This window comes from Cucurbita pepo, chromosome LG02, assembly GCF_002806865.2.
Source record: "Cucurbita pepo subsp. pepo cultivar mu-cu-16 chromosome LG02, ASM280686v2, whole genome shotgun sequence".
Lineage (NCBI taxonomy): Eukaryota > Viridiplantae > Streptophyta > Magnoliopsida > Cucurbitales > Cucurbitaceae > Cucurbita > Cucurbita pepo.
Window position 1 is genome coordinate 3,087,483 of NC_036639.1, and position 12,841 is coordinate 3,100,323.

The 12,841-nt window shown below is 36.9% G+C and overlaps 2 protein-coding genes and 5 non-coding genes across 7 annotated transcripts in view; all 7 read right to left on the bottom strand.

Moving 5' to 3' along the window:
- Nucleotides 1–5,300, bottom strand: part of LOC111788614 — an 8,972-nt gene extending 3,672 nt beyond the window's left edge. Inside the window, exon 1 of the mRNA XM_023669012.1 lies at nt 5,176–5,300. Within this exon, the coding sequence (XP_023524780.1) occupies nt 5,176–5,285 (110 nt within the window). The 5' untranslated portion in view covers nt 5,286–5,300. The remainder of the gene's footprint in view (nt 1–5,175) is intronic.
- On the bottom strand, nt 295–368 carry TRNAI-GAU. The gene has a single exon. It is a non-coding gene; the product is annotated as a tRNA-Ile (tRNA).
- TRNAN-GUU lies at nt 2,126–2,199 on the bottom strand. Its single transcript has one exon. It is a non-coding gene; the product is annotated as a tRNA-Asn (tRNA).
- Nucleotides 3,409–3,482, bottom strand: TRNAN-GUU. Its single transcript has one exon. It is a non-coding gene; the product is annotated as a tRNA-Asn (tRNA).
- TRNAN-GUU lies at nt 3,690–3,763 on the bottom strand. The gene has a single exon. It is a non-coding gene; the product is annotated as a tRNA-Asn (tRNA).
- On the bottom strand, nt 3,865–3,938 carry TRNAN-GUU. The gene has a single exon. It is a non-coding gene; the product is annotated as a tRNA-Asn (tRNA).
- A 145-nt stretch (nt 5,301–5,445) lies between the features above and the next one.
- Nucleotides 5,446–10,597, bottom strand: LOC111788611. Its single transcript, XM_023669006.1, has 3 exons — nt 10,204–10,597; nt 8,360–9,114; nt 5,446–6,306 (listed from the first exon to the last, which is right to left on the bottom strand). Exons 1-3 carry the CDS (start codon nt 10,489–10,491, stop codon nt 5,772–5,774), a joined length of 1,578 nt encoding a protein of 525 aa, XP_023524774.1. The 5' UTR covers nt 10,492–10,597; the 3' UTR covers nt 5,446–5,771.
- Nucleotides 10,598–12,841: the final 2,244 nt, after the last annotated feature.

Sequence of the window (12,841 nt, forward strand, 5' to 3'; positions counted from 1 at the left end):
TGTGGTTAACAGCCACACGCTCTAACCAACTGAGCTAGGCCTTGTGGTACCAACTGAGCTATTCCAGCCTCTTTTTGGTGCTGAAATTTCAGCACTTAACTTTGTGTTATCTCACGTTGTGATTCATGTCATTTTTAGGCGCTTTCAATGAGTTATTACATGGTTTCATTTTGTTCATTTTGTAAACAAAATGGGATAGAATTTGATGACATTAAAAAAAGGGCAATCTAAGAAGGAGGGAATGAGAACCTGCAACCTTGGGGTTGGTGCTCAATGTATTTCAGCACTTAACTTTGTGTTAAGGAGGGGTTGAACCTCCGACCTTATGGTTATCAACCACACGCTCTAACCAACTGAGCTATTCCAACCTCTTTTTGGTGCTTAATGTATTCCAGCACTTAACTTTGTGTTATCTCACGTTGTGATTCATATCATTTTTAGACACTTTAAACCAAAGTTATATTCCAGGTGATGGATAGTTTATCAATTTTATTTTTAGGCACTTTAAACCAAAGTTATATTCCAGGTGATGGATATTTTAGGACGGTTTTCTTTCCTGAAGTTATATTCCAGGTGATGTTTATTTTTAGGCACTTTAAACCGAAGTTATATTCCAGGTGATGGATAGTTTATCATTTTTATTTTTAGGCACTTTAAACCAAAGTTATATTCCAGGTGATGGATATTTTAGGACGGTTTTCTTTCCTGAAGTTATATTCCAGGTGATGGATATTAGGACTGTTTTCTTTCTTGTCATTTTTAGGTACTTTTAGGCATTACTGTCATTTTTAGGCACTTTTAGGCATTACTGTCATTTTTAGGCACTTTAAAACGAAGTTATATGCTAGGTGATGGATATTTTAGGACGGTTTTCTTTCCTGAAGTTATATTCCAGGTGATGGATATTAGGACTGTTTTCTTTCTTGTCATTTTTAGGTACTTTTATTTCTTGTCATTTTTAGGTACTTTTAGGCATTACTGTCATTTTTAGGCACTTTAAAACGAAGTTATATGCTAGGTGATGGATAGTTTAGGACTGTTTTCTTTCCTTTTCTTTCTTGTCATTTTTAGGCACTTTCTTTCCTGTCATTTTTAGGCACTTTTAGGCATTTTCCTGTCATTTTACCTGTTTTCTTTCCTTTTCTTTCCTGTCATTTTTAGGCACTTTTAGTCATTTTCTTTCCTGTCATTTTTAGGCACTTTTAGGCATTCCTGTCATCCTTTTCTTTCCTGTCATTTTTAGGCACTTTTAGGCATTTTCTTTCCTGTCATTTTTAGGCACTTTTAGGCATTCCTGTCATTTTTAGGCACTTTAAACCAAAGTTATATTCCTAGCTCATTTACTTACTACCTTACTTAATACCAAAGTTATATTCCTAGCTCATTTCCTTACTATCTTACTTAATGAATTTTTCGTTACTACCTTACTTAATGAATTCTACCCCTTTTTCTGACCCATCAAATGAGGGGCTCTCATTTACTTAACCTTACTTAATGAATTCTAGCCCTTTTTCTATACCTGTGTTTTTTGGGTAATTCTGATAATTCTAGCCCTTTTCTGACGGATCAAATGAGGGGTATTCTATGCCTGTGTTTTTTGGGTAATTCTGATAAGAGGAATTTCTTCTTTCCCTTTAAATCGAAGTTATATTTCAGGTGATGGATGGCACTTTAAACCAAAGTTATATTCCTAGCTCATTTCCTTGATGGATGGCACTTTAAACCAAAGTTATATTCCTAGCTCATTTCCTTACTATCTTACTTAATGAATTTTTCTGATAAGAGGAATTTATTTCAGGTGATGGATGGCACTTTAAACCAAAGTTATATTCCTAGGATAAGAGGAATTTCTTCTTTCCCTTTAAATCGAAGTTATATTCGAGGTGATGGATGGCACTTTAAACCAAAGTTATATTTCTAGCTCATTTCCTTACTATCTTACTTAATGAATTTTTCGTTACTACCTTACTTAATGAATTCTACCCCTTTTTCTGACTCATCAAATGAGGTGTATTCTATATTCCACGTGTTTAGGCACTTTAAACCAAAGTGTTATATGCCAGGTGATGGATAGTTTAGGACTGTTTTCTTTCATGTCATTCTTAGGCATATTCAATAAAGGGCTCGCTAGAAGGAGGGGTTGAACCTCCGACCTTGTGGTTAACAGCCACACGCTCTAACCAACTGAGCTATTCCAGCCTCTTTTTGGTGCTTAATGAATTTCAGCACTTAACTTTGTGTTATCTCAAGTTGTGATTCATGTCATTTTTAGGTGCTTTCAACGAGTTATTACATGGTTTCATTTTGTTCATTTTGTAAACAAAATGAGATAGAATTTGATGACATTAAAAGGGCAATCTAGAAGGAGGGGATGAACCTGCAACCTTGGGGTTAATAGCCTTTTATTGGTGCTAAATGTATTTCAGCACTTAACTTTGTGTTATCGGGTTGTGATTCATGTCATCTTTAGGCACTTTCATTTTGTAAACAAAATGAGAAGAAGATAAGAGGGCACGCTAGAAGAAGGGGTTAAACCTCACCTTGTAGTTAACAGCCACACACGCTCTAACCAACTAAGCTATTCCAACCTCTTTTTGGTACAACCACACACGCTCTAACCAACTAAGCTATTCCAACCTCTTTTTGGTGCTTAATGTATTCCAGCACTTAACTTTGTGTTATCTCACGTTGTGATTCATATCATTTTTAGGCACTTTAAACCGAAGTTATATTCCAGGTGATGGATAGTTTAGGACTGTTTTCTTTCCGGTCATTTTTAGGCACTTTTAATGAGTTATTCCATGTTTTACAAAATGTTAAAGAGGGGTCTAGAAGGAGTGGTTGAACCTCCAACCTTGTGGTTAAGGTCCACACGCTCTAACAAACTAAGCCATTCTAGCCTCTTTTTGCCTCTTTTTGGTGCTTAATGTAATTCAGCACTTAACTTTGTGCCTCTTTTTGGTGCCTAATGTAATTCAGCACTTAACATAACTTTGTGCCTCTTTTTGGTGCTTAATGTAATTCAGCACTTAACATTGTGTTATCTCACGTTGAGATTCCAGGTGATGGACTGTTAGGAGGGGTTGAACTGAGTTATTCCATGGTTTACAAAATGTTAAGAGGGGTCACTAGACGAGGGGTTGAACCTCCGACCTTGTGGTTAAGGGCCACACGCTCTAACCAATTGAGCTATTCTAACTTGTTTTTGGTGCTTAATGTATTTCAGCACTTAACTTTGTGTTATCTCAAGTTGTGATTCATGTCATTTTTAGGCACTTTAAACCGTAGTTATTCCCGGTGATGGATAGTTTAGGACTGTTTTCTTTCATGTCATTTTCGGACACTTTCAATGAGTTATTCCATGGTTTACACAAAATGAAAAACAATTTGACACCAAATACGAGGGCACGCTAGAAGGAGGGGTTGAACCTCCGACCTTGTGGTTAACAGCCACACGCTCTAACCAACTGAGCTATTCCAGCCTCTTTCTGGTACTTAATGTATTTCAGCACTTAACTTTGTGTTATCTCAAGTTGTGATTCATGTCATTTTTAGGCACTTTAAACCGTAGTTATTCCAGGTGGGTGATGGATACTTTAGGACTGTTTTCTTTCATGTCATTTTCGGACACTTTTAATGAGTTATTCCATAGTTTACAAAATGAAAAATTTTTTTTTAGTATGAGGGCACGCTAGAAGAAGGGGTTGAACCTCCAACCTTGTGGTTAACAGCCACACGCTCTAACCAACTTTGCTATTCCAGCCTCTTTTTGGTACTTAATGTATTTCAGCACTTTAAACCGTAGTTATTCCAGGTGATGGATAGTTTAGGACTGTTTTCAATTTGACACCAAGTACGAGGGCACGTTAGAAGGAGGGGTTGAACCTCCGACCTTGTGGTTAACAGCCACACGCTCTAACCAACTGAGCTATTCCAGCCTCTTTTTGGTACTTAATATATTTCAGCACTTAACTTTGTGTTATCTCAAGTTGTGATTCGTGTCATTTTTAGGCACTTTAAACTATAGTTATTCCAAGTGATAGTTTAGAACGGTTTTTTTTTAGACACTTTCAATGAGTTATTCCATTGTTTACAAAATGAAAAACAATTTAATGACAATTAAGAGGGCTCGTTAGAAAGAGGGGTCGAACCTCCAACCTTGTGGTTAAAGTTCACACGCTCTAACGAACTGAGCTATTCCAACCTCTTTCTAAAAGGTCCACACAATTTGATGACATTAAGAAGGCACGCTAGAAGGAGGGGCTTTGTGTTATATCTATTCCAGGTGATGGACAGCTTATGACAGTTCTCTTTCATGTCAACAGTTCTCTTTCATGTCATTTTTAGGCAGTTTCAATTTTGATGACATTAAGAGGACAACGCTAGTAGGAGGGGTTGAATGTATTTTAACCTTTGTATTTTCTCTATTTGACTATGTTATGAAACATTGCAGCATATAGATATATGATTATGCTATGAAATAGTACCACTTGCTTTCTTTGAAAACAAAATAATAAACAAATTGATAATATTGATAAAAAAAAATTAGCAAAAAAATATTTAGCAAACGTCAAAAGGAGAGTTTGAACGTCTTGACCAACTGAACTATTCCAGTTTTTTCTTTGATTTTATCCAAGAATTTTAAAATCTAAAATAAAAAAAGTTCATCCAAATTCTGATTTTAGGTATGAAATTGTGCGCGTGATTATTTATGGTGAACGATCTTTCAAAACAAGTTTCTTTCTTTCTTTTTTTATTTGTTTATTATTATGGCCATCTTCACAAATTTCTAAAAAGATCAATGGAAGGGTTAGTCATAGCAGATTTTGACCCAATTTTTTGGTCTACCGTCCTAACATTATCAAGCTAGGCTATTTTGATGCATCATGTTGTCAAAATCATCATTCTTTAATACATTAACATTTAAGAAACTATATAGATACAAATCAAAATTCTATAAACTAAATATGTGGCTTTAACCTTACCTAAATTCATGCATACGAGTCATAGAAATAAGCACACAAATTTATAACTTTAAAACGAAAATAAATCTCTATAATAAACAGAAATTAACATTCGTACATGTGTGTGGTGGGGACAAAAATCAAAATCAAAATCAAAATCAAAATCAAAACAAGTATTTAAAGGGAGGGAGAGAGGAAAAAGGCTCTTTACCTGTAACTCCTGGGAAGAATTCCTCTCAGCACCGTCCCCATAACAGTCCCAGTCAAGTCCTCTTGTAGATCAAGAAGTGGCTCATCTGGTTTTGTAAAGAACCTGTGCATATTCTGAAACAAGAACAGACCTGCAAATTTTTACTCCATAAAGTAGGGATCAGAAACCCGTTCATTTTTTGGTTAAAAGAAGAGATTGTTAAGTCTAAGCACGCTGTAAAATTAATAATTTAGTAATACATAACAAATTATAGACTCCTTGCCAACCAAATAAGAAGAGTATGTGCTACGCCAATGCGAGGAACCGAGTTTGATTTAGCTGTACACATTGGGTTGAACGCAAGCTTGTGAATACAGCAGAGGCCTATATGACAATCTACAAACTCTGCAGAAGGAAGGCGCACCCCATGTTCCTAAAGAGCATCCTCATAATCTGTCACTAAGATATACATTAAAAAGAATATTTCATCGTCTGTTTTGAGTTTCAGAGAACTCCAAATCAAAACTATAATGCTTCCTGACTGTCAAAGATTGAAAACAATACGTGGAATGGAGTTGCTTTTACGCTACACCAACAGAGTACATCCTCTTGGCAGGCTATGGTTTCACAAACGTCGAAAATGTCAACTGGCGATAAAGGGCTGTCTTTTCGTCGTCGTCGTCAAAATCTAGATCGTTCTCTTCTTCATAATCCATCATATCTATGACTGTTCTATCTCTAGCATATAGCTTGTCTGATTCTTCTAACTGAACTTGAGAGTATCCCGGACCTGAAGGTGGCCTTTCAGATTGTATTTGCTGCATCTCTGATTCAATTAAAACTTCCATACGTGCTCGTTCTCTATCTCTTGGATAGGTGCAGTACAGAAAAGTGTAGATAAAACAACAAAGAGCCAATGGAATTCCTATTGCTGTGTATAATGCCCAGGCTAATGACGCTGCATTCCCCCTATCTGTGGCAATCTCTTCAGATTCACTAGATCCCTTCTGGACAGGCTTATAACCATAGACATGCTGAGCAAGAATTCCAACAACAGGAGGGGCAAATGATGACAAAATAGACTCAAAAGATCGATCTAAAGCATAGACGCTAGTTCGAGATTTCTCAGGAACTATCTCTGCAAAAATGGGACTGAAAAAAAATAAATTATAATTTATAGTTAATAAAGTATCTCTGCTCCTTTCGTACATGAATCATGACTAACTACAAGTCAACAAATTCTATTGTTAAACATGCTATGCTTGATGTGCTTTTTCTAGATATTTTTAGTAACCAATATTCTATCATGGCTAATTGAGAATGTTTGCTTAATCCACCGCACCTAAATGGTGTGTAAAAGTTCTCTATTTACATGGATATGAAAATAGTAATAAAGGGAAAGATACCTATGATAAGAAGCAATAAAAATATTTGCCTTATAATAAAATATCAAATATGATATATATCACAACCTAACTATGAAGAGAGTAGGTTGTGGCCCTCACGTTGCGACAAGAGAAGCGGCGACCCTCAAGTGGCATCCATCCGGCCACGCGAGGGCCTAGACGAGTGTCATGATACGACCGAGGAGAACAGTGCATCATCTAACATACCACATGAAGTGGGCATTGAAGACAAGTTGAGACATAAGCAAGACACAGACATCGGATAGACAAGAAGGGCAAAGATAGGCTTGTTGAAGGACCGAGTAGGGTCCCAGGCCTTAACCTCGAAAGTCGAGGCTTCGGAGAGAATTTGGGAATGTGGTTCGGGAATTAAGTCCGTCCATATGAAATATGAATGCTCGCCAAGCTTGGTGTCAATCGGATACCGGATGGACAATGCACGACACCGCATGACCGTTCACCAAAATCATGTCTATGCCTGAAAGATTGAAAATGACTCAAAATATACTATAGGGGTACCATCGTGTTAGCTCTCCACCACCCCTGGGCCCTGTGGCCTAAGTGAGCTACCCTGTGGCACATACATGTGTCATAGTGTGGGCGAGCGTGCCGAGACGAGTGTCTCGGGCGACTTCCTTTGAAATGGGTCTTTCAAGGACAGTACCGAGCGACACGAGTGTGTCGGTATTGCGCCCCAGCCCGCGTGTTGGAGGTTGCTACATACACCCGCTATCCAGCACAGTATCTGTAAATGACACGGCATGGGCACGAGAGGGTCAATGCCTCGATAGAACCCGGATGGATGGATGTTCAAAAAGTCTCGATGAGATGAGCAACACGCGGGCCCATTCTCGATGGCATGATTGAACGAGTTGTGATGGCCGACGACATCCCGAGACTCGGGATGGCGTCAAGACATATGGACCATGTCGATGGGGATCGAAATGATAAGATGGAATGCGATGTTGATTGGGAAGAAAATGAGAGAGGCTATGTTGGCTAAGGGGAAACCGATTGTGTTGGAGAAGGTGAGGTTGTATGTACAGAGTATGGCGAAGGGTGATTTGGAGGTCAAAAGGGTGGCGCCGAAGAGTAATCAATCGGCTCCGCTTGTGGCAGCCATGGTGACTGCCCCTGCGGCGTCAAAGCCAGCAGTGGTGGTGGAGAAGAACTGTAGAACATTCAGAAGCCATTAAAAAAAAAGGATCGGGGTTGTTAAATCGAAAAGGCTCTGATACTATGAGAATGTTTGCTTAATCCACCACACCTAAATGGTGTGTGAAAGAAATAAATTACAAGGATATAGAAATAGTAATAAATGGAAAGATACCTATGGTAAGAAAGGCAAATATATCTCTATTAAATCTTTACGAAATATCTTCTAAATATATCTCTACCCGATCAAGGCATCAGGCTCCATATCCCAACAATCTCCCACTTGGAGACTGGTCTCATTGCCTTATCATAAATATCAAATATGATAGATATGGTAAACTATAATTTAGTACTAAATATCCTTAACACTAATGAGTGTTATTACCGTTTAAATTGTGTTCGTTATCTCACAACGCATTAGTCCTTCCAGATCCTAGGCAAGACCAGACAGCTTAAGTGCCAAACTTACCAAAAAGGTTTATTTTTAGCTTTGGTGAAAGCCTATTATTCGAATGAAGCATTACTTATCAATCAATTTTCACAAGGAAAACTAGATATTAGCCTTTTGATTACTATGTGAATGCCCCACCAGAGCACTACTCTTCCTCATAGACTGAAATAGATGAGGGCAAATATGCACTTACTTATTTGTAGCTGGTGCATTCCAAGAAATGAAAAACCCCACAATGATCAAGACTAGTCCATGGACAACTGCTGTAGATGGGCCGTCAGGCAAGAGGAGGAGAAGAACTGCAGCTAGAGGAATGCCTGATGCTGAGCTAATCTGTGCCAGAATAATCCTCCCAGAATTTGGGAAACGTGTGGAGAGGATATCTCCCATTTTACCTCCAAACAAGCCTCCAAGCGAGTTTCCAATCACAAACATGCCCATTAGAAAAGCCGTCGTCTCGTGGGAGAAGCCCTTGAGCTCCAACCACATTGTTGCAAATGACAAGGCTGACCAAGGAAATGAACCTGTGATACCCTGCGCTACTATGATCTGGAAGGATGGAATCTTTATAACTGACTTGGATTCCCGTACCAAGTCCTTCACTTCAGACCAAAAGGAATTACTGGGTGGAGAATGATTACCAGTTTTAATGCCGTCGTCTGAAAAATGTGGATCATGTGCAAAGAAACGGACTAGCATGCCAACAACAACACTGATTAGTCCAACAATATGAAATGCAATTCTCCAACCGGCGATTCCCATAAATGTTCTTGGAGCTAATACTATTGAACACAACCCGCCAATAATGGAGCCTAGGTTGCCTGTTGTTTGAAGCCATCCAAAAGCCACACCACGGTTATTGTCATCTGTTGAATCTGCAACAAGGGACTGGATGGCAGGTGCAACTAATGCAAGGCCTATCCCATTCAATGCTCTTGAAACAGCGACCTGTTGGGTGAAATCTGAATGACTTATAATCAGCTAATATTTAATTCCAGCATAGATAAATCTGCCACACATTAATATATTCACCGCTAAAAACTTCTTCTAAGAAATCAACTTGCTCAAGTTCTGTAGACTTGACACAATTTCTAAACACCAAATTTACTGTCTACAAGTCTGTGCAGGTTTTCCCTCTTCCAACAAATCATACAAATTTTTATGCTCTTAAAGTATATTAATCTTACATATAAAAGGCCCCTATGCTGAGCCTTTCGCATTAATTTCTTAATTTCCCAAAGACAGTAAACTTCCGAATACTCAAGCTTCTAACAGGACATGTGTGTGTAAGAAATCGGTAAAGAGTGAACAAGTCCACGAATCACAAACTTTGAGGGATAAAGTAGTTAATGACTATATATATATATAGAGAGAGAGAGATAGATATGTGTGTGTGTGTGTATATATATCCAGGCTCTGGTTCTTCATGATCTTACATTATCCCTTACCATATGCTTTCAAGCAATTGCCATCGTATTTTCATGATGAACGCATGATGCAATTTACTGAGAAAATAATACTTCCAACAAGAATTGAGCAAAGATCACGCCTCATTTTAAACTGTCAAGGCTACACAAATATGTTCATGGATTCAACCAGGAAAAAAAAGCAGAAGTATGCCAGTTTCAAATCTACATATGAAGTCTACTTAATAATTTTCACAGATTTTCTACAGTAAATGGACAAGGTATAGCATTAATTGATATGCCTAATTCCTTTTACTCATTCCAGAACTGTTTAATGGTTACTTACCGTTCGAACTTTCCAATTTTGATGACTACATTCGATATTATATCCGAATATGGAAGAAAAACAACTTCTATATCAATCGATTCATTCAATAGCCCTACATTTTCATTCGTCATTATACGCACACGATTAAAAATAATAATATCGAACAACGAAGACACAATCAAGCGAAGAGGAGGAAAGAAAATTAGCGAAACCAAAACAACGACGAGGAATGTAGCATTATCTAGGATTACGAAACGATGAAATAAGAAACAGTTCAGGAGTTAAACGTGGAATTGGATGAACCTGAAGGAAAGTAGAGGAAAATGCGACAAGAAACGTAGCGGCAGCCCAGAGAAAAGCGCCGAGAGCAATCACATGAGCTCGGTTATGGCGCACGGCCAAGTACGCAGCCAAGGGATAACAAGAAGCCTGCACAATCGATCTGAAGAGAGTCAAGGAGCCGAGACCAGTCGGATCGGTGTGCAAGGCGGCACCGACCTCTTTGTAGACACCAGGTAACAGAGATTCATCGGCCCTCTCCATCACTCCAGCGAGGTTCACGAGAATCAGAGTCACCGTCTCCGGCTTCATCTTGATCCGTCGCCGCCTTGACCTGTCTTAATTTCCCAGTGCCGCCCGCGTATTTAGGCTCCAAGTTGACACTCCCTTTTATATGCCAATCGGATCCCCTTCTAGAATTGCAGGTTGCAGTCAGAATCTCCTTTTTAATATTCTTTTTCTCTCTCAAAATAACTCTATACGTTTGTTTATTCTTAAATTCGATTATTTTAATAAATTGTAATGATCGATGTACGTCCGAACAACTTTTAAACCATTTTCTTAAAAATAATCATAAATAAATAAACTTTATTTTAAAACTTACTTATCAATATCAATCCGGGTGTACCCGACAACCCGACCCAAACTATAAAAGTTGGGTTGGATTAGTATTTCGAATAGGATAGAGTTGGATTCATTTTTCTGAACCCAAATTGGATCGGTTCAGTTTTTGTAAGACTTTTTAATTTCTTTTATATATATATATATATATATATATATATATATATATATATATATGTTTTTTTTTTATTATTTTGTTTAATTTCTTTATTATGTTATTTTAATTTTTTTTATATTGTTTTATTATTTTTTTAAGCTTATTCTAAATTTTACCCCAATTTATATATTTTTTTTTGGTTGAGAGATCATCTGTAGCCCATATTTTAATTAAAATATTTTTATTATTATTATTATTATTATTTTTTTTTTTTTGTTATATATCATATTTTACTAATAATTTTTATTTTTATTTAATTTCATAATTTATCCTCATATTTTTGTTACTCTAACCAATTCTATAAAAAAATATATGTTAATAACTTAGAATTTTATACAATGTTGTTAGTACGGTATTAATGAGTTAGAATCTTCGCTTCTTGTTTTTTATTGAATTTGTTTTTTTTTTTAATAATTATAGATTGATTGGTGTTTATTTGTGAACTTATAATATATTTTATCTAAGATTATATCCCAATAATTATAAATTCTGGATTAATAAAACTTAAAAAAATTGACAATCCAACCCAGGGTTGAGTTGGGTTGGGTTGTGAAAAGTGGGTTGGATTGGGTTACCAATCCAATTAACCCGAACTTTTGGGTTGGGTCAAAAAAATCTTTTAACCCAACTCATTCCAGACCATGTACACCCCTACGCATACGCATCAATGCTTGGGCCGGACCGTAGGTCCACTACGGAAGTAGTTTACACCTGGCCCATTCTTACCGTCTACTTTGCTTTTGGGCTGGGCTGGGCTTCAACTTGTTATACTGTGCAAATCCAATAACCTAAAACTTAATTAATAACAAAAATACAAAATTTAATGTAATTAATATATCTTTTAAACCTTTTCTTTTATAGTTCCACAGCATGTAAAACTACGTATTCAAACTTCGAACATCTCGACCTGTGTTTAACAGGTTAAACTATGTTTAAGTTGACAGTGACGTTTATTAGACAATCATGGTTAAAGGGTCATGTTCAAAATTGAACAACGGTAATCTCTCGTTCATCGCACGATCATTCATCCATCAATCTTACGAAAACGAAACGAGTTGTTGTATTGAATTTGAACACCAGATCTCTCGATGAACGTATATAATTGGAAGGGATGTTAGTTTGAAATAGGTAGGGTTAAAAGGAGTAGTGGGGAACATGAAGGGATTCACAAAACCATATGAGGCCTAGGGTTGAAACCCACGAAGGAGACCAGGATAATGTCTCATCAAACCCTTTATTCAAAAGAAAATTTCTTTTTAGCATCTAATTATTTGTTTGCCTCCTTACCCTTTATTGTAACCTGTCTCCATGTCTCCCCTTTTTTAATCTCAATATCTAAATCTTATCGTATAATATAATATATATATATATATATATATATATATATGAGATCCCACGTCGGTTAAAGAGGAGAACAAAGCCGTAATAGTCTAAGCCCATTATTTGTAGATATTGTCCGTTTTGGCTCATATAAAGAATGTTTCATGATACCAACTTGTAACACTGGCTCGTCGACAACGCGATTCGCAGGAGTTACTTTTGACGTAGAAAATAAATTCCGTCAACCAATCATAAGTTTCAAAATATTTTCATATACATCAAGTAAAACATTTAAAACTTAAAACAACCACGTAAATTTTAAACAGCGAAAGCATAAATATACAAACAGATCCAGACATGGATTCTCAATAGTCTCTAGCCCGTTGGTCTCGTCCTCGATTGGCCTGCATCATCTAAGTCTAGAAACAAAAGTTAAAATAATTTTGATGAGTAATTAAATTACTCAGTAAGTAGTTAACTTATCTTTCATGAGTTATAACTAATCTTTCCACGTATTTCTAAGTTTTATTCGTCATTAACTCCTAGTTTCTCATACTAGGTATC

Excerpts from the sequence above, each read along its gene's own strand:
- LOC111788611 (XM_023669006.1), bottom strand. The coding sequence starts at position 10,491 with ATGAAGCCGGAGACGGTGACTCTGATTCTCGTGAACCTCGCTGGAGTG. Across the intron at positions 9,115-10,203 it reads TTTCCTCTACTTTCCTTCAG|GTCGCTGTTTCAAGAGCATT; the intron begins GTTCATCCAATT and ends TTCACCCAACAG. Across the intron at positions 6,307-8,359 it reads AATGCACCAGCTACAAATAA|TCCCATTTTTGCAGAGATAG; the intron begins GTAAGTGCATAT and ends ATTTTTTTTCAG.